Raw genomic sequence first — 26340 nt, 5'->3', positions numbered from 1 at the left:
TTCATCAATTCAGTTGTACAGAGTAAATATAGAATTATTTTTTCCATGTGTCTAAAATGAGAATCTGTGTATATACTTACAATTTAATTTGTGATAGGCTTATACAAACAATACAAGAAGTTCCTTCCCAAAATGCCTCTTATGGAAATAGGCAAGTGACCATCAGGAGAGAGAATCAAGCTTTGTATGGCATGAGATACCTGATGATAAAGTTCTAGATGGGAACATTTCCCCCTCCAGAAAAAAGTGCAGAAGTAATTCAATAAAATAAAGCAAGTTAAAAGGTACTGATATCCAAAGTTCATTCTGATGTCACTGCTGAACAGTTGAACTGTGTTGAGTATTGATTCAAGTTCAGTGGGACTTGATATAGTATAGTATATGTATAGTAGATGGTTTATCTTGCCTTGTTGGCTTAAGATTTGATATCCCAGTTTTGTGTTTTGTAGGATTATTGTCGAATTATTGTAGAATTAATGTGATATTGAACAGTAGTGGCGAAAGTGAGTCTGATGACCCTGGAAGATTCCTCGTCTGATGTTGACTTCACCAATGTTCTCCCCATCTACTGTTAGAACTGTTTTCCATTTTAGCATATTTGCTTTCAAAAATGTACAAATATTTTTGCTGATTCCAGACAGGCGTTAATCCAGCTCTGGGGCAATGAGTCAAATGCCTTCTTGTAATCAATCCATGGCATATTTAAATTTGTTTTTCTTTGTTTTGCATTTTTAAAACCATTTTGTCAATGAGCAGCTGATCTTTTGTTCCTCTTGATTTTTTATAATTTCCTTTTTGTTCTACTGGATGCAAATTGTTTTCCATCAGATGACTGAATACTGAATTTGCCAGTATTCTTTAAAAAGTTTGAATGTTGTTGGCAGACAAGTAATTAGGCGATAGTTGCTTGGCTCTGTGCCCTTTTCTGGATCTTTCATTATCAAATATGTTCAACCAGCTATTAACCATTCTTCACTTGTTGCATTTTGAAGCATTTGATCAAATTGAGTGGCCATGCAATAATGGAGGTGTTGAGGTGTTTTAGCCAGTATCCATGTAGTTTGTCCAGGCCAGGTGCACTCTAGTTCTTGACCTTCTTTTCTTGTTTTGCAACCATATCAGTTGTTATTGCAATATTTTCCATTTTGTTTCATGTTGTTTGTTATTTAATATCTTCACTCCAGGAGGCAGTTTTGTTGTGTTCCACTGGGTTTTCCCACAGTTCTTTCCAAAAGTTCAAAGTTTTTTTTTTTACATGGGTGAACATTAGTTTGGGCTCGATTTTCATCAAGGGACTGGTAAAAGAGGTGTTGGTTTCTTCTGAACTGGACATTTTCACGATATTGTTTAATTCGTCCTTCGTCTCTTTGTCCTTCGTATCTTTGTATCAATTGCTGTTGCTATTGAACGTTGTTTTAGTTCCTCCATGATTTCCAATATTGTTTTTTCCTCCAGGTTTTATTTATTGTGTAAACTATTTTTCAGCTTTTTGTTATTTAGTTTTCCTTCTTTCAAGTACTTCAGATATTTCAGTATATCCCCTCGTTCTTTTATTTTATTTTCAAGTTGAATTTTCCACTTTGGTGTTCCAGTGGGTTTCTTTTTTGGCATTTTATAACCCAGTTCTGCAGTTATAATGGCGGCTGTGCTTTACATTAGTTGGTTGGTTTCATATGGTGTGCTGGATGGGATGGATGTTAAAATGCTGTTGACGGCAGTTAGTAGATTTTTCATTCATTTGCTGTGTACTTCGCAAATGGTTGGTAGTCTTTTTCTTTCTATCTTTTCTTTGATGTGGTTTTCAATCTTTTCTTTCAGCATTTTTGCTAGATCACTTAGCTCTACACTTTCGAGTTGTTGCACAGGAGGAATTTCATCCTGTATGTTGGTTTCTTCCATTGGTTGGTCAGTTTGTTCAGGTGTTGGAACAATTTCTTCAGCCTGTTCATCATTACCTGTTGTTTTCTTTTTAGCCAATATTTCTAGATGTTGCATTTCCACATCTGTGAAAACTTTATTACGGATGATGAAGCGTCTTTGATCCATTAATCTTTGTTCATTTACATCACTTTCCGGGTGTTTTTTCTTCCACAGTTGCATCATTCTTTTTTGAAATCCCCTGGCTGATGGTTCTGCCTGGTAAAAATATTTGATGATTTCTCTATTTTCTTCAGTTGTCCAAGTTTTGCGCTTTTGTTTTAGTTGCTTTGCAGTTGCACGCTCTGGTTTTCTAGCAGTAACAACTGAGCCCTGTAGCCCCTTTTTCAACAGATGTCCAGGAGTCATAGCATCTGATGCGATCCTTATTGACTCGGGCGATGATTGATCCGGTGTGGAATTTTGTTGACTCCTTCTCATCATTAGTGATGGTAAGTGCTTGGTTGGTTCACGGTGGCTAAGTCACTGCTGATCCAAAAATGATAATTCCATAACCGTAGGAACTGCACCGAATAGCTGTCCAGGCCCAGGCACGGCTACCTAACTGCTTGTTTAGTGGCAGAAAGGCAGGATAATGAATAGGGGGAGGAAAGAGGCCTAACTGCCTGTTGGGTGGCAGAATCAGGAATGGGAGGGGGGGGAGGAAAGAATAATAATTATATTATTATTATTATTATTATTATTATTATTATTATTATTATTATTATTACAACAACAACTACTACTACACTGGATACCTTAGTTATATAATATAATGCTAATATATTTATATTCTTGGCATGAACAATACTAGTTTGTGAATTCTGACAGTGGAAAGATTATGAAATGACATTTACATGTGTCTCCATAACTTAAACTGGAAGAAGTGAAAACAATTATTGCTGTGCAGTTGAAGAAAATTTCAGGGAAACATATCTATTTTTAACACATCTATTTACTATTTATGAATAATTCATTTGACATTGTGAATATTATTTTATGAAATAATAAAAATATTTTAATAGAGTGCTATTATATATGTCTTTTTTTAAAAAAAGTGTATAGTTTTTCTGAAAAAATAATAGTAATAGTAGTATTAATAATTTGATTTTTGGACATATTAAAAAATAGATAATGAACCAGTAATGCTCATTTTATTAGATCTCCTCAGAAGCTTAGTTCTGAACAGAAAACAAGAACCCAAAAAATATATAGCAATAAAAATGCTAATTAAGAAAGTTTTGGGGGAAATGCTGCAGACAAGTCTATGAACAGGAAATTAATTCTGTAGATGATGTGGAAAAGATGGCTTATAAAGTTAATGAGATATTACTTAAGGCAAGAGAAACAATTAGGCTATTAACAGTGAAGATAAACTAAACATTCTGCCATCAAATATAATGATACTAATTAAAAGTGAAATGAAAAATAAAACATGAATATGAAAACAAATTCAAGAGCAATAAAAGCAAAGAGTTAAACAGGAACCACATTGCTGCACCGAAAAGAGGTGCAAAATCAATCAGCCACAATCTTTTAATCAATAATGATAACATTTAAAGTCTGTCCTTCATGTTTTCAGGAAGACAATAAAGAGAATAGTCCTTTGACTTTTTTCCTAGAATCTCTAAATCAGCAGTTCTCAAACATTTTGGTCTCAAGACCCCTTTGCATTCTTAAAAATGACTACGGACCCAAAAGAGCTTAAGTTTATGTGGATTATATCTATATTTACTGTGTTAGAAATTAAAATTGAGACATTTTAAAGTATTTGTCTTCATAGATACCAAATATAGCTCCTGCTGAAAAATTAGGCCAATGGATTTCTATAAAAAATGAAATAACATTTCATATACAACTGGTATATGAAATATCTTAAATGTTTTTAAGAGCATGATGTATTTATATATAGCACAGCAATGCTTATGTTATTGAAAAAGAAAGCAAATGAAAAACCAAAGAAACCAAGTCTATTTCATAGTTCTTACATGAAAGTCATATGTGAACCTTTCTTAGTATAATAAGTTACAGCAAGTTGTCAGTTCCTTAACGAGTAACCACTCATAGGATTTTAATCTGAAATTGACTATTCCTAATATTACAGCTATACAAAACCCTTAAAGCAGGGGGGTGTCAAACTCAATTTCATTGAGGGCACCTGTGGTGGCCCGGATGGGGCTGGGGTGACACGACAGCTTCCTGCAGCCCTCTGCCAGCAAAAATGGAGCTCAGGAGGGCCACATGCGCGACACTACGGATCTAAGCTTGTCATCCCTGCTTTAAAGGAATACTTTGCAAAGTACACGAAAACAATCACGTATTTAGAATACTCAGCACAGTTGCTTTATACTTTTTCCTTGATTGTCTTTTTATGTCTGCATGAACATAGATATGCAAATGATTTAATAATACACAGTAAGTGTACCAAACTTTCTGAAGTATGTGGATGCCTCAATATTTCACAATGGGTTGTTTTCTTCATACCAATGCGCTTCGCAAAGTGCACACTAGACTATCTGTTACTGGCTTTTAAAATAATGGCTGAAGTTATCTTGGTGAATTAAATCTACCATCCATCCAACAACATGTTCAATTCACTTAATTAAAGAGTCTCTACTGATTACATATATAAAGCACATAGTGATTTGTTTGGCAACTAGGAAAAATACCACTGGTTTTAATAATTCTATCTGAGGAAAATTCAGAGTCCAAATCCAGATGCAATATAAACAATATAACATAAAATGAAGTAACTGTTGACAAGGCAAATATAGCAAGAGTATATTTTAGAAGGGAGATTTTGCTAGAGTAAGAAGCTTGATTTCATTGGTGTTTGAATTTCAGAATCTTAATTTCTTTCATCTACCCAGTATAATCTGTAATGGCTAATGAGGGATATTTGGAAACATAGATTTTCAACAACTTGGGGCTCATAAAAGATATAACTGGAAGAAGAAATGAAAAAAAAAAATCTTAAATGTTAGACAAAAATGAACTTCAAAACTGCAGAGGGACGGAGGGAGGGAAGAAGGAAAAGAGGTAATGCAAAAACATAAGAAAAGAGAAAAATAAAGGACTGGTGAAGAAAGAGAAAAATAAGCATAGACACAGTAAATACTATTGTAATTTAATATTACAATATCTGTATCCCTCAGTACTGGTAATAGTGGTATTATAGTATTATAATTCAGCAATATCTAATTGCTAGAGGGCTGCAGATTCACTGTCTCAGCAAACATGAAAAATAGGTCCCATGTTGCAAAATGAGGTTAAAGGTGAGTCAACGTCTGAAAATGCTGAACATTATTATTCTGGAATATGAAACCATTCTATCATACTGCAGAATTACAGATACAATTCAGCTCCATGTATGCAATTATTACATAACTGACATACAGTGAAATGTCTAGAAGGGTTTTTTTTCCAAAAGAGAAATCTCACCCCAATACAGAGGCCTCTAATAATAACTCTAGGAATTTAAGTACATTACTAAAAAATATAATAATTTAAACACAAATCCCACTAAAATCTGGTTGATACAATTGTTAGCTGATAGTTTGACTCATCTCACTTATGACTGCTATTCCCTTTAGACTTTTTTTTATTCTTCATATCCTCTAAAATTAATTTAGCAATCTTCATCAAAATCTTGTAATATACAAGCAACAAACCCAGTATGAACATAATAAGGACAAAGGGCTGAATTACTATATAAGGCTAGGACCTAGAATCCCCAATCAGCAATGAAACTCACTTGAGTGATTATAGGGTAATAACTGTTTCTCATTTTAACCTATTATACAGGGTTTGTGGAAGACCCAAATATGTGTCCTGAGTTTTTTTGGGGGAAAACAAAAGTAATAATACAATAATCATTTGCTTTAAATTTGCTGGAAATTATTCATAATCTTGAAATCAGAATAAAGTACTTTTGAAGGTAAAGGAAATAAGCCAAAAGTCATATTATGATGTCTCCCACGGATGCTTCCCCAGATACCTCTCCGGCTGTCAATTTGAAGGAGGATGAAGCAGTACCAGGCACATCAGGAGAGAAGCTGGTCAATGGCTCCTAGCAGCCATCTGAGAGGGAGTTGGTTGAAGAACAGCTGCAGCACAACAGCCCTGAGGCTTCAAGTAGGGAAAGCATGATGCTGCAGCCATCAGTGATGAGGTGGAACTGCCTTCTGCACCCGATCCAAGTACATGTACAGCAGAGAAAAGGCAGGAGCAGAGAAGGTCAGCCAGATTACTTGTGAGGAGGCAGCCTCGCCTTTCTTGATGGGCTGCATCAGAAGCTGGCTATTTAGCATAGCAGACAGATGGAAGCGATGCGTGGAACAACATGTTCGTTTCCTAGCTGTGTCTTTTCTGTTGTGATTCTTGCCTTGCTTTGAATTGACACCCTGCTTTGACTTGAATCGTGCCTTATGAACTCTGAACTTTTCTTATGAACTCTCTTGTATTGTGGATTTAATTTTGCCTGATGGGTTTATTTTGATTGGAAAACTTTCAAGTAACTCATTGGCCATTGCTCTGTGGACTAGCATTGGTATGCTTGTGGCTGGACATAATAGGGACAGATCTTTAGAATTCTTTATTCTTTATTGGCCAAGTGTGATTGGACACACAAGGTATTTGTCTTGATGCATATGCTCTCAGTGTACATAAAAAGAAAAGATATGTTCATCAAGAATCATAAGGTACAACACTTAATGATAGTCATAGGTTACAAATAAGCAATCAAATCATACTAGGAAACAATAAATATAAATCATAAGAATACAAGCAACAAAATTACAGTCATACAATCATAAGTGGGAGGAGATGAGTGACAGGAATGATGAGAATATTAATAGTAATGCAGACATAGTGAATAGTTCAACAGTGTTGAGGGAATTATTTGTTTAGCAGGGTAATGGCTTTCAGAAAAAAACTGTTCTTGTGTCTAGCTGTTCTGGTGTGCAGTACTGTGTAGCATAGTTTTGAGGGTAGGAGTTGAAACAATTTATGTCCAGGATGCAAGGGGTCTGTAAATATTTTCACAGCCCTCTTTTTGACTCATTCAGTATACAGGTCGTCAATGGAAGGCAGGTTTATTTATTTATTATTTATTTATTTTATTTTATTAAATTTCTATACCGCCCTTCTCCCGAAGGACTCAGGACGGTGAACAGCCAGAGGATAAAACACAGAGATACAAATTTAAAATATATTAAAACAAATTAAATAATTTAGGCTGAATTTTAAAATACCCCATAATTAAACAGATTAAAATTTGTGTTTAAAATTTAAATTTAAAAAAGGAGAAGATTTAGGCCAGGCCAGCGCGGGACGGAAGGTGCGAAGATCCGGGATCCTCCATATCTCCGGGGGGAGCTCGTTCCAGATTGTAGGTGCCCCCGCAGAGAAGGCTCTCCCCCTAGGGGCCGCCAGTCGACCTCTCTATGGGAGCGTACTGGCCGGTGGGAGGCTATTGGTGGTAGCAGGCAGTCCCATAGATAACCAGGTCCTAAGCCATGGAGCGCTTTAAAGGTGGTAACCAAAACCTTGAAGCGCACTCGGAAGACCACCGGGAGCCAGTGCAGCTCGCGCAGGAGAGGTGTTACATGGGAGCTCCACGTTGCTCCCATCACCACCCGCACGACCGCACTCTGCGCCAGTTGGAGCTTCCAAGTGCACCTCAAGGGGAGCCCCATGTAGAGAGCATTACAATAGTCCAGACGAGAGGTGACGAGGGCATGAGTGACTATGTGTAGGGAGTCCCGATCTAGAAAGGGATGCAACTGGCGGATCAGGCGAACCTGATGAAAAATCCTCCTGGTCACGGCCGTCAAGTGCTCTTCTAAAGACAGCCGTGAATCCAGGAGGATGCCCAAGTTGCGAGCCCTTTCCGTGGGGGCCAATGATTCGCCCTCAATAGTCAGCGATGGCACCAGCTGACTATATCGGGACGTCGGAAACCACAGCCACTCAGTCTTGGATGGGTTGAGCCTGAGCCTGTTTCTCCCCATCCAGATCCGTACGGCCTCCAGGCACCGGGACATCACTTCAAGGGCATCGTTGGGGTGGTCCGGGGTGGAGATGTACAGCTGGGTGTCGTCAGCGTACTGATGGTACTTCACCCCGAAACCACGGATGATCTCGCCCAGCGGCTTTACATAAATGTTGAACAAAAGGGGCGAGAGGACCGATCCCTGCGGCACCCTGCATATGAGGGGCCTCGGGGTCGACCTCTGCCCCCCTGTCAACACAGACTGCAACCGGTCGGAGAGAAAGGAGGAGAACCACCGTAGTACGATGCCTCCCATCCCCAACTCTACCAACTGGTGCAGCATGATACCATGGTCGATGGTATCAAAAGCCGCTGAGAGATCTAACAGGACCAAGACAGAGCAGCAACCCTTGCCCCGAGCCCTCCAGAGATCATCAACCAACGCGACCAATGCCGTTTCCGTGCTGTACCCAGGCCTGAAGCCCGACTGGAACGGATCTAGATACGACGTTTCATCCAGGTACTGGGGAAGCTGTCGCACAACCACTCTGTCAACAACCTTTGCAATGAAGCGAAGGTTGGAGACTGGACGATAATTAGCCAATACTGCCGGGTCCAGGGAAGGCTTCTTGAGGAGAGGCCTCACCACCGCCTCCTTCAAGGCAGCAGGGAAGGTACCCTCACCCAATGAAGCATTTATAATCCCCTGGAGCCAGCTTCGCGTCACCTCCCGGGAAGCCAGTACTAACCAGGAGGGACACGCGTCCAACAAACATGTGGTCGCGTTCAGTCTATCCAGAATCCTGTCCACGTCATCTGGGGTCACAGGATCAAACTTGTCCCAGATAACATTCTCAAGACCTGCCTCCGTCACCCTCGCTGGACCTACCCAGTCGGAGTCCAGACCTTCCCGAATCTGAGTGATTTTGTCATGCAGATATTGAACAAAGTCCTCGGCTCTTTCCTCCAAGGGGTCCTCCCGCGCTTTCTGGTGGAGCAGGGAGCAGGTCACCCTAAACAGGGCGGCCGGGCGATTATCTGATGATGCAATAAGAGCAGCAAAATGGGTACATTTTGCTGCTTTTATCGCCACTAGATAATTCTTAATATGAGATCTTACCAGTGTCCGGTCTGATTCAGAAAGACTAGCCCTCCAACTACTCTCTAGGCGTCTTTTCCGGCGCTTCATCTCCCTCAGCTCCTCGGTAAACCAAGGAGCCAGGTGAGAATGGCGCCGGGTCAGAGGCCGCAAAGGCACGACTCGATCCAGAGCTCCAGCGGCCGCTCTATCCCAGGCGGCCACTAGGTCTCCAGTCGAGGTGTATGCCTCGACTGGAGTAACTGGTTGGTAGTAATTGTTTTTTTGTTTGTTTGTTTGTTTTTTTGCAGTTCTAATTATCCTCTGAAGTCTGTGTCTATCTTGTTGGGTTGCAGAACGAAACCAGACAGTTATAGAGGTGCAGATGACAGACTCAATAATTCCTCTGTAGAAATTGTGTGAAATATACTTGATAAATGAAAGATCAGGGTTGCCTGGACTCCATAGTGGAAAATATTAAATTGAAGATGAATACAGCAATAGAGAGAGATGAGGAGAAGAGAGGTGGAAGGGAAGAGGAAGGAGAGAGAGGGAAGGAAGAGTAGGGAGGAAGGAAGGGAAGGGAAATTAGAGTAGGACAGAGGGTAAGATCGGGGCAAGAGAGGAGGAGAAGGAGAAGGGGAGGGGTAGTAGATAAGAGAAGAAGACGAGGGGAAGAGAAAGTAGGAAAGAAAGAAAAGAGGAAGATGGTAGGTTGGAGGAGAAAGATTGCTGTACAATAAAAAAGATGAAATGGAAGAAAGGCAACCCCGAACAAACACAAATATATTAAGATAAAGAATGAATTGTTAAAGAATAAAAGAGAATAAATATGAATAAGCAGGAAAATTAGAATTTGAGGGCGAATGAAGACGTTTTCTATATAAGTAAGCAAAGAAATATTGAGATATGATTTAAAAAAGGGAAAAAAAATTGTGGCAAAAATTGTAATTGAGTAAAATGTATTTGAATTTGATAAATTGTATAAGATAAGATATGGCCAATACTCTGTTCAAAAAAGATCTGGGTGAATGTGGGGGGGGGGGACCCAATAAAACTTGATTAAAAAATAATAATAATTCCTCTGTAGAGTTTTTCTGAGTTTTGGTGAAGGGAGTTGCTGGGTAATATTAATAAACTACTAAACCACAGTTATGTGTGTGTGTACACATATTTAGACATGCTACATTTGAAAATTTTATTTCTAAGACTTTAGAATTCAGAATTTTGGATTTAGAATTTAGAATTCTAAATTCACTTTAGAATTCTTCACGCTTTAGAATTCAGGATGAGAGATCAATTTTGTCATAGTAAGCCCTTCAGATATGCCATTAAGTCTTCCTTTCTGTGCCATTTCATGCGTATATGCCAGAAAATGCTCATCTAAGAGTTAATCCATTATTGGCCATCAGAATCTAGATAATGATGCTTGTTATTTAGTGAGAATCATACGAGTTCTTAAACCACAGACAGACACAGATAAAGTCTTGTCCATTCTCAGCCTTGAAAGTAATGTCTCTAGCCTTTAGTTACTTTATTTATCAGAAAGATACGTTTTTCCTGTAGGTTAAATGAAGGAAAATCCTACATTCTCTGAGAATACTGTAATACAGAAAGTGAAGAAGCTACTCCCAAATTACTTCAAGGAAAATAGATATTTCATCTCTGACCTTCTCCACTTGCAATGGATAAGCATCTACAATGGAAAGCATTCTCATGTGAATAAGAAAAATCAGAATAAGCTCTTCACTGCAAACATTCTCTAAACTGGCAAAGAGCAAAAGACTAGCAAAATAACTGAAAGAGTGGAAATCATACGCATACTTATTCAAATATAAGAATCCTTGAATTCAATAAGCCTTGGATTCACAAACTGAATGCAAAAGTATCTATAGCAGTTATTTCTGTAAACAGAAGGAACCTAGTATTTTCTTCTCCATTTTATATGGTGGATAATTTCAAAAACAGAATGCAATTAATTTTAATCAAAAGCTATTAAATATGCTAATATTCATTTAAGTTCTAGCCTTAAACACACCTTTTTGGATTATGGCTGGTGCTTATATGTAAATGCATATTCACAACTGTCGGATGCCACATTTGTTAGAGAGAAAAAAATATCTAGGATTTCTTTAAGAATTAAAAACCTTAATTGACAAGATAGGCTAGTCATGCAATGGTCAAGATTTTTCTGTTTATGTTTATGATCTTTGATTCTTTGGGAATGGGGACCTCCTTAAATGCAGGGTCATCTTATAGTCTGGCAAATGCAGTAAATCATATGCTTGTGAAAGAAACATGGAGTGGGGAGGGGAGGGAAGGGGAGGGGAGGAGAGGTCAATGAATACTGTAAATATTCCAGTTACCTAAAACATAGGAAGTTGAATAGCTGCGTTAAACTGCATTAAACACAGATAACTGTGTTATCACTTCTACAAAATAAAATAACAGCAACCAGCCAACAACTTGGAAAATAAAACAAATTGTTTTAAATGCTTTTCAGTTAAAAACTTGAAACACTAGAATAGTCAGTTCATAGTATCTACTCATTTAACTCCAATTGAACTTAATGGAAAAAGAAATCTAACCATTCTGAAGAAAAATTACTGCAATTAAAGGTTTTAAATAAAAGCTTTAATTTTGATAGACTGAATAATTCAATCATTTCAATGGACTATGCTTGGTCACAAAGTAGTTCTTCAATTTTAGAATCACAGCACAGTCTAGAGGCAACTGAAAATAAGCTGCTATTGGCGCAGTGGTTACAATGCAGTATTGCAGGCTAATTCTGATGACTGCCAGCTGTTCAGTAGTTCGATTCTCATTAGCTCAAGGTTGACTCATCCTTCCATCCTTCCAAGGTCGGTAAAATGAGAACTCAGATTGTTGGAGGCAATATGCTGACTCTGTAAACCACTTAGAGGGGACTGTAAAGTGGTATGTAAATCTAACTGCTACTGCTATTTATTTTACAGAAGGATAATTTTGGTAGTCCCATATTGGGAGCAGTCGGGATGCCTTTTCCCTTCCAGGTATTGCTAAACTTCAATTCACAGTAGTTCAATTTAATGGGGCTGTATGGCTAACTCAGAAACATCTGGAGAACAACAAATGCAATAGAGCCTTGATAGTAAGTGGTCTAAGCACCCTGTTATTAACACAGCTGCCTGCAATTACTGCTGGTTCGAATCCCTCCAAGGCTCAAGGTTGACTCAGCCTTCCATCCTTTCTAAGGTAGGTGAAATGAGGACCCAGTTTGTGGGGGCAATAAGCTGACTTTGTATAAATATACAAAAGGATGAAGGCTATTGCTGAGCACATTGTAAGCCGCCCTGAGTCTCCGGAGAAGGGCGGCATATAAATCAAATTAAAAAAAAAAAAATTCCTGTTGTAATTTCAAATGTATGTTGGAAATGTAAATGAAAAGAATTTTTGGTAGACTTATGATAAATAAAAGAAATACTGGGGTAAGATTCATATTTTAGTATATACATTTCCTAAAGTGAATATAAAAATTAAACCAGAGATTTTTATTTTAGGCTTACTAGATAAAAAAACCTTTAAAAAAATCTGGAAGCTTGCTGTTATATATGATGACAGAAGTAAGAATGGTTTATGCAGAAAAGTGCAAAAATACTTAATTTCCACAATGGATGAATGCAGTGGTAGGATTCAAATAATTTAACAACTGGTTTTCTGGCCTAATGACCAGCTGGGTAGGCATGGCTGGGTGGGCTTGTGACTGGGTGGGTGTGACCAACTTGACATCACTCATTTTGAGGGATGTCTTGCCTTGCCCGGCCTCTCCTCACGTTGTTGGAGCTAAGCAGCCACCACGAGGAAGAGTTGACAAAACAGCTGGTATAGTTCAAATTGGAACTGGCCGAGAAGGAGGCTCAGTAGAAACACGTCACTGAGGACTACGAGCATAGGCTTTCCAAGGAGAGGGAAGGCCTGCGGAAGTGCAAGGCCTGGAGGCTTAGCGGGATAAGATGCTCAGCCAGTTCCAGGTCACAATGCAGTCCCACTGGAATGAAGCCCTTCAGCTCTTCGCCACCAGTGGCACTACCCTCCAGCCTTCACCCAAAGCCCCACACCAGGAGGCTGAAGCAGACCCAATTCCAAGTCGGAATTTCTGCTTCCCCCCCCCCCAACAAAAAGAACCCAAAGGGGGACATTCTGCAGCAATCCTGGCATGGGTGACTGCAAGGAGCTGGCATGGGCCAAGGTAGGACTGCTGCAGCCCATCTTCCAGCAGCAGAACGAACTGCAGGGGAATTCAGGGCCTGGTTGTGAGAAGACCCATGCTCCTGGGAAGAGGTACCTGGACTCCTGGTGATGGGATGTGGTCCTTCAGGCACTTAGCCTGTCGCCTGTTTAACCAGCCCCTCCCTCCATCACCGGGAGGCCAGGCGCTTCAGCGGGTGGAGAGTGAAGCCTTGCCGGGCTCCTCGGCAGACAGGGACTTCACAGAGGCCAATCTAACACCTGGGCTGGCTACAACACAATCTTACATACTCGGCCTTATTTAAGATTCCAAGCTGCAATGGACAACGAAGTTAGAATTGACATCCACCTGCATCAATCCAGCAGACAAAACAGGAAAGGGGGTCAGAGAGAAACAGTCCAGTTGCCAAGGTACTATCTCTACACGCTTCCTGTCCGGCTGCTGCTGCGAGAATGGGAGGAGAGGCTGAGTGAGGGGAGGAATGGCTGGGAGGGACAAGGCTTCAGCCGGTTCACCAAACTGAACAGTTAGCTACCAGTTCTACTGAACCAGTATGAATCAGCTAAATACCACCACTGGATGATTGGCTTAAAAAATGTTGGAAATAGGAGATCTGATTAAATTAACTGCTTTAATCGAAAAGAATACACCCAACTTGGAAACTGCTTCTGGATTCTATGCTAGAGATGAAAAAAAGTGAAACTTTGATTTTGGGTTTTGCTGATTAGGTAAGTTTGTTGTTTTAGAAATGGCTTGTATAGATTTAGTCTGTAAAACTAAAAAGTTGAGGCTGTGATGTTATTAGTTTATCCTCATGTGCTAAAAAGAATCAAAAGTCAATGCTTGTCTTTCTTTTTTTTCCCTTTTATCCCACATTTCCCATATTCCCACTATTTTAATTTCCAATTGTAATTTATGCTTTGATGGCTTTAATAAAATTATTATTTAAAAAAGTAACAGCAGCAGAAAAGTGAAGTCCCCTTTCTCTTTTCTCCCACTCCCTGGAATTACTTTTGTCAGCAAGCCAGGAAATTAGGTAATTGGAAAATATTATATCCCAATAATATCAGTTACCACATATTTTGGTGCCCCAAATTAGGAGAGGGGTTATTCCAAAACAGGTAGGCAGTAACTAAATTGAACATTCATGACTTGGCCATGATATTAATCTCAAACATTCTGTCTTCATCTTTCAATGCACTACTCTTTTCATACATTCAAAGTAATTGCCAATGAAGTACAAATTTAAAAATGAAATAATAGCAAATAATAAAAATAAAATAATAAATTGATGAATGTCATCAGCCTTCTCAGGATTAAACAGTAGTGCATAAGCTTAGTTTTTGTCCACAGTTAGAAGTCAGTGGCTTTAGTGGCCATTGTACATTTTCTCCAGAGAAGAATGAGAACTTTCTCCAGAGAATGTTCCATAAATCCTCCACTGAAAAGATTCTCTGGTGGGTTTCATTCACTGAATCAGTGATAGCAGAAACATCCAGTGAAAGGCCTCAAGTAAAAGAGATGATCTGGGCCTCCAACAATAGAAAGTTTTAACAGGATTTTTAATTATATTTTAAAAAAATCAGGAAGATTTAAAAACAAAATAAAACAAAAACAAATGTAGCCACTGTTAGTAAATTAGCAGCTGTGTCATAAAACAAATGCAAATACTTCTGCTGGATTTATATGATGAGGACAAAACAGGAAATTCCTTTTCAGATTTTAGACAAATTCATTCAGAAGAAAAAAATAATTTAACCAGGCATGTTCAATTAGCAAACGAATAAGAAAATAATGGGGGATTTCTTAACTTTTATTTTTTGTAAACTACCAATCCTCAAACAATGTAGTTGTAAACAATCCACTTTCCAATTAAGGTGTTTAACCTTTGTCTTTTAATTTTCTTTTTTTTAAAAACCCACTTTTAATTGGTTACCTTACTTACTTTACATCTTTCTTAGTTTATTCTTAACTAGTTGATAACCCAGAGTTGTCCAGGTATTTATTTATCACCGGCTCCCCATTTCTGTGTGTATCTCTTTCTCTTCTCTCTCTTCCCTATCTCCCACCCTCTGTATCTCTCTGTGTGTGTCTCTCCCCCCCCTCCCTCTATATCTCTCTGTGTGTCTGTCTCTCTCCCCTCTCCCTTTGTATCTCTGTCTCTCTCTCTCCCTCTCTATCTTCCCTCCTCTCTGCATTTCTCTCTCTCTCCCCCCCCCTGTATCTTTCTCTACCCCTCTCTTTCTATGTCTCTCTCTGCCTCCCTCTCTGTATCTCTGTGTCTCTCCCCCTCTCTCTGTATCTCTATGTGTTTCTCTCTCCTCCCATCACCCCCTCTCTCTGTATCTCTCTCTCTCCCCCTGTATCTGTGGGTGTGTGTGTCTATTATTTCTCTCCTCCCCTCCCTCTGATTCTGATATGAGGTGTCAGGCAGGCCACGAGGCAGTCTCGCAGCGCCTTGCACAGCACAGTGAACTTTAGCGCACTTCACAATGGGGGAGATGGGGTCCCCTCCTCCTCCTGGAGCCCGGCCCTCCTCCTCCCCCTTTCTCCTCTCGTTACCCCTGGCCGGCTGTGGCAAGGCCGAGAGGGTGCACCGTTACCATGACAACTCCACTGTGCTATACAGTAGAAGCCATTTTAAGGCACAACAGGTTAACAGGTTGTACCTATATTTTTCTTGACTGTACACCGCCTTGAGTCCTACGGGAGAAAGGCGGTATAGAAATATAATAAATAAATAAATAAACAAACAAACAGGTTGTATCTTAACAGAACAGTCACCCCAAGGAGTGTTAGGGGTGTCTTACCCCCACAGTACTTCTTTCCAGGGAGTAAGTCATCTGTGTACCAAGTTTGGTTGAAATTGCTCAAGATGTACCAGAATTATGCTGGTAGAAGCCATTTTAAGGCAATCCAGTAAAAGCCATTTTAGGGCACAACAGGCTGTATCTTTGCCCGGGTATTTATAGAAGTTGAAGCGTTTGTCTGACAGGGAGCTATTGGGAGGGGCCTTTCTTTCCCCTACTCCCATGCCCATCATCCCTGCCCTCTCCCTTCCCCCTCCCATGCACTCCTCTTTACCGCCCTGTCTACAATCCTGGCACTTTGCCCCAAATCCATCTGGCACTTCCCCACTGGTCCACTGAGGGGCGAACGTCATGGCTGGCTTTCCAGAGGAAGCTGTGAAAGAATTGACATCACAAACAATTGCTGCTCTAGGACACCGCACTCGCTCTCCTTAACGGCCCAGGCATTCTAGTGTTATGCTGGAACACACACAAACACACACACCCAGGAGTGACCAACACCTCCCCCCCCCCAGTATTTGTTTCCAGAGGGTAAGTCATGTGTGTACCAAGTTTGGTTGAAATTGCTCAAAATGTTCCAGAATTATGCTGGAATACACATGCACTTTTTATATATAGATACCCTTTGGTATCTCTTCTTTCATTTTAAATCATCATTCTGTCTTTTTAAGGGATAATATTTTTCACTCACTGGTTGCTTTTGTTTTCATTCAATAATGGAATTCAAAACTTTAAAACATAGGTCTCTAGGAAAAGAGGAAGCATCGATTTTTAGTGACTGGAAGTTCCCATATGGTCCCATCCAGCAGATTGTGAAAAGCTACATTAGAGTCTTTTCTATTACGATTTCTGCCATGTTGCTACTCTTATTTCGCCAATCACATTTCCCAAATCTCTTTTGTTCTGCAATAGTAGGGAAGACTGTATTTTGATTCACAGATTTGGGAAGAAGTGCAGCAGTTGGTAAATGATAGCATTTTTGCTTGCAACATCATTAGGATAAATGTAGATTTTCCAAGTTAAAATTTAGTGCCTATTTGTCCTTCTGAATTTGTCAGGGAATGTAGATTTAATAGCTGTAAAATGATGGAAGGTTGTAAGCGGAGGCAAATGAAAGCTGATGCAATGGGAATGATTCAGCATCTGGCACCACTGGGTTAAGACTCTGGTGGGGTCCACACAAGACTGCTACCCTCTTAAGAGGTGTCTATAAATAGGTGACCATTAGAGGGTGTATCTCTCTTTCGTCATGTATCTCATTGCTCTCCTTGTGTCCGTAGCTGTGTGATAAAGTATCTACCACATATATGTCTGTATATACAGTATTTAGTTGTATATAAACCATGTTAATTATCTAAAGGCCCTGTGTACTGTGTGCTGTGTTTTGCTCCTAGGTTTATCTCATAATACTAGTCACTCTGCAAAACTCCGACAGAACTGATCACGATGTGGTTTGTAGCCATACTCTACTCTACGCTATGCTACGCTATACTAGGCTACGCTACACTAGGTTACTATACTAAAGTATGACTCAGTGATGGATTATCTTGTTTTAAAATAGTTTAAAATCATACCACTATCAATCAAAACATTACACTATATTCTAAATATACTCTCTCTATATAAATATATAAGTAAGTAGTACATACCAGTGGGAAGTAGACATTCCAATGGTGTACACACCCGTTCCATATCAGGTTACTGTTGGGCTTTTAAAACTAAAATGAAATCAAAATAAATAAGTTACAAATCATGAAACCTAGTTATTAATGCAATATTTAACTATATTTAAATCATGCCCAGAGCATAATATTTGTATAAAAGATTAGTTCAGAGGTAGCCACAAAAAAGGCTGATTTATAATGAACCACAGACTGTTACATACAGTAGGTAGCAGAAAGCCCATTTCAGATTGAGATTAATGTGCAAGTATGTTAGACATCAATTGGATTGATAGATAGTGCAATTTACACTTTGTAAATCTTCTATTCCAGATCAGCAGGAAAATTGTAACATAAAGGAGCCAAATTTGACTTTAGTTTTTAATCGGTAAATATCAATTGTTGTAGAAGTTGTTCCCTGAAGTCAGATCTACCTTTCTCATCCTTTATGATTCTGAAGAGTGTGGAAAGAGTAAATACAGTACAATACACAAGCAGACATCAACAAGCAGACAAACAAACTAGCAGAATCAAATAATGGAGGTTGGCAATACCTGTTTCTCCGAAAATAAAACATCCCCTGATAATAAGCCCAATCAGGCTTTTGAGTGCATGTGCTAAAATAAGCCCCTTTTAAAATAAGCCCTCCTCGAAAATATTTAACTGCATGCACAGCCGGTTCCCGCCATTTCCTCTGGTTAGGGTTAGGGAGACAGAGCTGGAAATCAGGTAAAATGGCAAGACGAGCCCCATCTTGCTCCATGCACCCCAAAATAATAAGACCTCCACGAAAATAAGGTCAAGCACTTATTTAGGGGTTCAAAAAAATATAAGACAGGGACTTATTTTTGGGGAAACACAGTAAGAACGTTTGCATATCCAGCAAAAATGATGTGGTGGGAGGTGGAAGAGAGCAGCAAGTGGTATTCAGTTAACATGAAGTTTTATGTGCTCACTGCCTCTTGTCCCTTTTTTAAAGATTTCTTTTATTCCACCTTTATTATTTTTATACATAACTAAAATAGTGACATATCTAATCTTTCTCCTTTTTCTTATTTTCCCACAACAAAGGTGAGTTAGGCTTAGAGAGAGAGAATAACTGGCCTAAAGTCACTCATTGGCTTTTATGTTTCAGTCAGATCTAGAACTCACAATCTCTTGGTTTCTGGATTGGTACGTTAATCATTAAACCAACTTGATAGTATAATTGCCTCTTTAAAACATTTAACACTTGTAAACACCTATAAAAGTTTTAAATTCTACAAAGAATTTAAGGATTTTAAGGAAACCAAGAAGGAAGCAAAAAAGAAGAAGAAGAAGAAGAGGAAAGTTCCTATCATTGGTTTGAATATTATTGACAAAAGGAAAAATAATTATGGTATCTGTCTTGGGCTCCAACCAACACCTATGTCAGCCAAGCAGATAAAAGTTGAGACATGTTTATTACTGAAGGACTCTAAGGCAGCTGGAGTGGAGAGGTAGCTGAGAAATCTGTAAGTAAAGCTGATAAAAAAGAAAATTCCTCCTCCTCTACTTACTCTATCTATACCACAAATAGATATGACCCTCTGAATTTGGTTACTAAATCAGAACTTGGGAAACCCAATTACTGGAGTTTTCCTTTTCTCTGCATGAGGAGTCAAGGCACCATAATGATTCCCTGCCCTTTTAGCTGCTTATGCTGCTAGGATTGAAATAACTGCTACCTCTTCAATAAATCTTTCCTCTTTGAGGGGTGAGCAGAAACACAAAATGCAAAGGAATATGCAACAGACCTTGCTACCAGGCAATGCTTACTGACTGCACAAACAGTTGTTGTTGTTGTTTTTATTTGATTTATATGCCACCCTTCTCCGAAGTCTCAGGGCGGTTTACAATGCGTTAAGCAATAGCCTTCATACTTTTGTATATTTATACAGCTTATTGCCCCCACAATCTGGGTCCTCATTTTACCTACCTTAGAAAGGATGGAAGGCTGAGTCAGCCTTGAGCCTGGTGAGATTTGAACTTGCAGCTGATGTTAATAAGTGCTTTAGTCTGCTGCGCTACCAGAGCTACTAGAACAGTAATTTCTGTCTTTGAATTTCCATCCATAAATAAAAATGTGGACCTTTTAACACTAGCATTTGAATTGTTTGTGCAAAGGAAGGAGCAGTCTACAGGTGACATTTTCAAAACAATAACAGTACTGAGAATTATCAATCTGTGGCATCATGACCCCACAAAGGATCAAAATCATCTAGGAATAGTTGCATGCTTTAAACAAATGAGGCTGCCTTACTGATCACACTTAAAAGAACTAATACTGGACACTGGACACCATAAAAGCTGTTGTTCAATCTCTTAGTCATATTCTTCAGTGCCAACATCATATGCTCAACGTACATGCTACTGAATGACTTCCAAGCAAGGCAGATCACAAAAGAATTCTGTTTTGTTTTGATCAGCCACAAATCTTTAAATGTCCTGCAAAATGAAATCTTTCCAGAGCTCTTCCCAAATATATCAATTGAAAATGTTTCATGATGAGAAAAGGAGTCAATTTCTCAGAAATTTTTATCAGATTGGATCTATGCTGCCTCTCACTATGGGCAGTGTGCCAAATGATGACAAAATAACTCTTATTATGGTGCTTGATAAGACAACTTACAAAAAAATACATCAAAATAACATGAAATCAGGGTTGGAATCTTAGAAACAGGCTTAATTAACTCTTGAAACCTTAGGACCAGACTTAATTACTTCTTTCACAGTTGTACCAAACTGTGAACAGGAAGAAATATTGAAAAGACATAATGAATTTAAACAATCCCTAAACCATGATTGAGCTGGTGTATCTGGACTTCCTAGTTGATGGCTGCAAAATTAAGAATTGCCATATACCTTCATGCCCCTGTAAATTGACAACTCTACAAAGTCAGGAAAATATGAAATGTCACAGCAAACTTGCAAGTCTAACTACTCAAAACCAAATTGAATCCTCATCAATATGCTATCATTCTTACCTAATGATCTGATGTATCTTAATTTACTTGACAACTCAGCTAAGTAGAATTAATTAAAAGGACCATTATATCACATCCCCACATCCTGTATCCAAGGACTTTAATCCCTAGTTCCTACTGACATCGTAGCAACTAATGCAAAATCTAGAATGTCATCTGCTGATAATTGTATCAGAACCTCCAGAAACCTACTTACCTATATAATGCATATATACCTTAAACAACAAGAGGACCACCATGAATAGTAATATTCAGCAGAAATTCTGGATCACTCGGGAAAAGGTCCCAGCTGTTGAGGCTTTCTCATAGCAGTCAGAATGACATTATGCCCCACAGAGTCTTCTTTCCCTTGTGTCCTGCAACATCACATGTTGACCTAATAATTGATTCTGATTTCATAATTTTTTAACATAGATATGACACAATACTCCTACAAAAAACCTGGATAATAGAAAAGAACAATCATCATAGATACAACTAATACCTACTGAGGGATAAGTATGAGTCCTATAGTATATATCAACACTGAGTCAAAAAACACGATTGATTTAAGTTCATTCCAAATGACAATTGGCAGATTAGAAAGTGATCACTTTCCAATTATTTTACTAAGCCAAATTTAGAAGCAGATCTAAAACAGAGCACTGCAACCAGAGGAAATGTTAAGATCCATTGCACGGCAATGGTGATATATTTGGGAACTATCTTCTAAATATATCCAAATGCTTGCTTTCATTTGAAGTTGTTTTATAATTTTTCCACCATCGTCACCACTCTGTAAATCTTCTTCGTCAGATATATTCTAAATCTTGTCCAAAAATCTTATAGAGGTTCCTCATTTTTGAGGAACCTCACCCTCTACATTTTCCATTCCTCGCAATACACTAAATTCCTCTTTTTTCAAGGTAAGAGGTTAATCCAAACTGATCTTAAAGGTAATCGTGAATTATTACCTCCACATAAATGAACAATATATTGTGTCAAAATGAAGCAAAATCCTTCACCAGCAGTGATGATGTGCTAAAGACTCTGTTTTGCAAAACAGAAATAAATGAAGATCCAGGGGTATCTTGTTAAAAGAAGAAAATGTCACTGTCCAATTTCACCAAAAAGCTACTGTGTTTTCCCGAAAATAAGACCCTATCTTATATTTTTTTGAACCCTTATTGCCATGCGTTCAAAAGCCTGATTCGGCTTATTATCAGGGTATGTCTTATTTTGGGGGAAACAGGGTAGAAGGCTAACTGCAGTATTACAGAGCAGCCATTACCTCTTTGGAATAAGTAGCAATCACACTCTGAAGGATGTGAAATGTATTTGATTAGTAGCTTGGGTTGGTAGTTAGGCTGTTGGTTTGACCTCCGAGTCTGGCAATTTGGTTGCAAACGTTTCATCACCATTTGAGGAGACATTGTCAGTGCATTTTGAGTAGTGCTCATCTGTCAAAACACATATCTTTAAATACCTTTTGGTGAGATGCAAAGTAGAATGAATGTTGTTTGTTCGGATATTTCTGAGTCATGGGTCTGATTTTGGACTGTTTGATTGGCTGGCTGTTATTGCTGGGCTATAGTTAAGTACCATCTGTGGAATGCAGATTAGGATTAGACTCTAGGATTACACATCACTGGATGAAAAAACATATGCCTGTGTATAAGACATAATATACTTGGTATAGCTTTAAATGCTGCCATAGTAAGTGTTTTATAATTCAACATTTCTGGAAGGGATTCCAGAAATCAGGAATGTAGGGAGTACTACAATAGAAGGCTATGATCACCAATATATGATGGTACTGAGAAAAATCCAGGGGTGAAATGCTCCCGGTTTGGACCGGCTCGGGCGAGTAGGTAGCGATGGCGGCGGGCAGTTCAGAGAACCGGTAGCAAAAATCCCTGCCCCCGCCCCCCATGCCCAGCTGAACTGCGCAATCATCAGAGGCTTTTTTTCTTTTAAATGGCTCTGATGATCCAAGCTGAGTTGCCTGATCGGCAGAGGGTTTTTTAAAAACCCTCTGACAATCAGGCAAGTCAGCTGGATCATCAGAGCCTTTTGAAAGCATTTTTTTACATGGTTTTACATGTAAAAAATGGTTTTAAAAGTAAAAAAAAAATTGGCCACGCCCACCCAGTCACATTACCACCACCATCACTACCACCACCACCAAGCCATGCCCACAGAACTGGTAGTAACAAATTTTAGATTTCACCACTGGAAAAATCATATACTTAAATATTGAATTGAATAATAACAAAATGTTCATTTTAAAGTTCATGAAATAATGCATAGAATCTAGAAGAAATAATAATGATTGCAGTAAATCGGACCTGAAGTAAACACAAATGAAGATATGCCGAAGTGGTCTATCAAGAAAGAGATACAGGGGATCATGATAATGGTAAACTGAGAATGGTAAATGGTAAACTGGATCTCAAAATGTATTCCCAATCAGGGAGTCCTCCTCTAAATGACTTATTAACCCATTCTTTCACAGATATTTTCTTATCTAAATAGAAAAACAGAATGATTATGGGCAGACAAAAAATGAGACTGGTAGTGACTTATGACTACCTGCCAACTTCCTCACTTATTCTATATTGGAAGCTGACAGGGAACATCAGAAATCACTCTTCCTCTTCAGCTAACACACATTCTGCCATTTTTCTGGAGAGAGGGGGAATTAGGAAGTAAGGAACTATACAGAAAACTGCACCTTCACTCCCCTTTCCAGAAAAGGGCTGATCCGTTGACATTTAGTAGTCCCCAGCCAATCCTACCTTATCATAAGATCATAAGGCCTTGCCTCCAGCCAACTCCATTTAGATTCACTGGAAGGCAGGAAATAAGATGGGGATACACCTCTCCTCTCTTCCCTTTTGCCCCACAACTACAGGTATCTAGGAAATGTGCAGTCAGGATGTGCAGTGATGCTGAAGAAGCCACAGTTTTGTCAAATGTGAATCGCACAGAAATTATGGTCACACATAGCCCATTTCAGATATGTTGATTCAAAAATTATTGCCCTATGATGCACTGTTTTGCCTAATTGAAGGTTACAAATAATCAGATACAAGACTTTTAGTAGAATATAGATTATCTGGCATTGGACTTCACCAGAACTTAAAGAATTCTAAGTACAGCATCTATTTTGCAATTGTAGGATTTTTCTAAAATAAGAAATGCATCCTCAGATGCTGTTATATGAGTTACAGAGAGCAGACATAGAATCAAAAAGCTAAACAGACTAATTGGATCGTGTTGAAAGTTACATGAATAAATAATGCTACTTAAAAAAGAGCATGTGAGGAAGTTGGTTTCTTTGTAGAAATTGAATCTATCTGTATTATAGGGAGTAATGGTATGTTCCTTGCAAAAAAAGAGTTTTATTAAAATTCTATTTTGTTTCAAGTCAGAGATGAGTGCATACACTTCTTCATAAAAACAACCATTCCTTCTCGTGTGATTCTTCCTCATAAATGAACCACACATTGATATGGATTGCCTAGTCTTGCCTCTCTTTCAAATGTTTGCAGGCACCAGTTTTAATTAAAATGCCAAAAGCAATGGTCTAATAGGGTAACACAACTTTTGCCCTTTCCAGACCTGCATGTGTTGACACAATGCACGTACAAAAATGGAGGAGCTTGCATCGGGGCAGTACAGTGCTGCTTTCATCCTTTCTCTCCATCCTGCAAACGCCTTGCTCACTCTCTAGGAAGCAAAGTTTTATTAAAAGACAGGGATGCAGAAGTAATCAAACATATACTTAGGGCTAGGCTTTGGTTATCAGACTATAATCTATAGCATACCCCTATAAGCCCCACAGAAGACAAGGAGAATTATTTCTATCATGTTTACTAGAGAGACAGTCCTGCTCAAATCTACAGAGTTAAAACCTTAGCAAATAAAGCATTACTATAGAGCATTACAATACAGCATCTTCAAGCTGATGTTGATTTATTTTAGACATAAACCCTAGAAACATCCGTGAACTCCCTTCCTAGTAACCACTCTTAAGATGAGGCTACATAATTTTCCTCTTTTATTTAGTTAATTTTAAGCAGTACCTTTAGCTATTTTTCCTCCATGTTGCTCTTTTATCTCTGGATTTTAAACTTTTTATTGTACCTTACTGAGTTTTATCTGATGCATTTTCTCTGCCAGCAGTTGTTGGGCAAGAGATATAATACCTAAGAACTGGAGTTAAAAATGAATGTAATAAACTATTATTACATTAAGTAACTATTCCTTGCCTGTCTTTCCATATAGGAATACATTCAGTCTTAAAAGAAGGAACTTTTTAACAGCAAGAAATAACATGTAACTATCCTATCATAGTCACCAAGAGTCCAGTTTACTATTGTTTAATTCTAGGAAAAACACAGCTTAATTTACAACATTATTCAGCCCCAAACCATGTACTTAAATTAGCTAAACTACCAGTAAGGAGAAAAATATATCTGGGGATAAGAAGCATCCCCCTTGAAGCATCCCCCTCAAGGCTCAAATATTTAGAAGTAAATCCAAAGCTCTACTCTATCACCTATATTTTGAAAATAACCATTGGGCAAAAGTCCAAACTGGAATGCCAAAAATTTAACCGCTTAAACTAAAGTTTATAAAAACACAATTAATCAGTACATTAATGATATCTGTACAAGCAGTATTATTTAACCTGTAATCCTATACATATCGCTTGGGAACAATGAGTTCTGCGTAGGCATTCATGGCATGGCACTGGGATGGATTTGCTTATTAAAGCAAATGAATTCTGAAAACAGCAGAGATGAACCAGATTACGAGCTCTGTAATTGTTTATCTGCCTATTGTTTGTAAGGAGTTTCCTGGGTTCTGTGCAGTACTTAAATAATTATACAATAATAAAAACTTTATGTCAGAATTGTCATGCTGAAATAAAGCACTCTCTTCAATAATGATGGTACAATCAATAAAGTTTTGTGGTTTAAAGGGATACATATTTAGAAACACTAAAGGTGGTATGATAGAAGCAGGTGTGGGTGTGTATGCATATACTGTACATATTGTAAAAATATGACCCAATGTGATGTTTCTTTAGACTCAAAAAACAAAAGGAATTACCAAAATTAAGAAGCTAGGATCATGGGCCATATAGCTCTGATGATCTAGAACCTGGCACAGAATATGATTCAAGTTTTCTCTTTTTTGTTGAATGAACCCAGTTCATTATAAAACCTAGTCTTGAAATGATGGCAATTCCACTATATGAGACAGAACATTAAACTGCAAGGCTGGCAATTGTGGGCAGAACAGGGCCTGCTGTATAATGTGAGTTTTAGTTATCCGAAATAAGAGATACTCAGCTCAATAAGCAGACTGCTGGAAATTAAATTTACACCTATCCACCCTATTGATTCATGCTTGGAAGTTGGTCCAAACTGGTCTGAATCCCTGACTCTTAATCTCAGGGCTGTCTAGTATCCATTTTCTCTTCCATCTCAACTATTTATGACCCATGGATCAGACTAGGCTTTCTCTCTTAGAGAGAAGTGGTAGTCCAACTTACATGCCAATGTTTTGGCTCTGTCTGACATTAATCTGATAATCACAGGTCAGAACAGAATAAGTTAATAACATACATAAACAGCAAATGCTCTATTATACAATTTT

The 26340-nt window shown here is 38.5% G+C and overlaps 1 protein-coding gene across 10 annotated transcripts in view; it reads right to left on the bottom strand.

The window, feature by feature from the left end:
- The window catches only part of TPK1 (thiamin pyrophosphokinase 1), a 519294-nt gene that overhangs the window by 474526 nt on the left and 18428 nt on the right, over positions 1-26340 (bottom strand). For 8 of the 10 annotated variants that reach the window (XM_087892396.1, XM_087892395.1, XM_087892388.1 and 5 more), the window contains exon 2: positions 17675-17743. In XM_087892396.1, coding sequence (XP_087748522.1) covers positions 17675-17717 — 43 coding nt within the window. In that variant the 5' untranslated portion in view covers positions 17718-17743. Of the gene's footprint in view, positions 1-17674; positions 17744-22156; positions 22276-26340 lie in introns of all 10 variants that reach the window. The other 2 variants (XM_034416489.3, XM_087892390.1) reach the window with 1 other exon arrangement.

This window comes from Pantherophis guttatus, chromosome 4 (genome assembly GCF_059756535.1).
Source record: "Pantherophis guttatus breed Tessera chromosome 4, ASM5975653v1, whole genome shotgun sequence".
NCBI classification, from domain to species: Eukaryota; Metazoa; Chordata; class Lepidosauria; order Squamata; family Colubridae; genus Pantherophis; species Pantherophis guttatus.
This window is presented reverse-complemented; position numbering and strand designations above follow the sequence as displayed.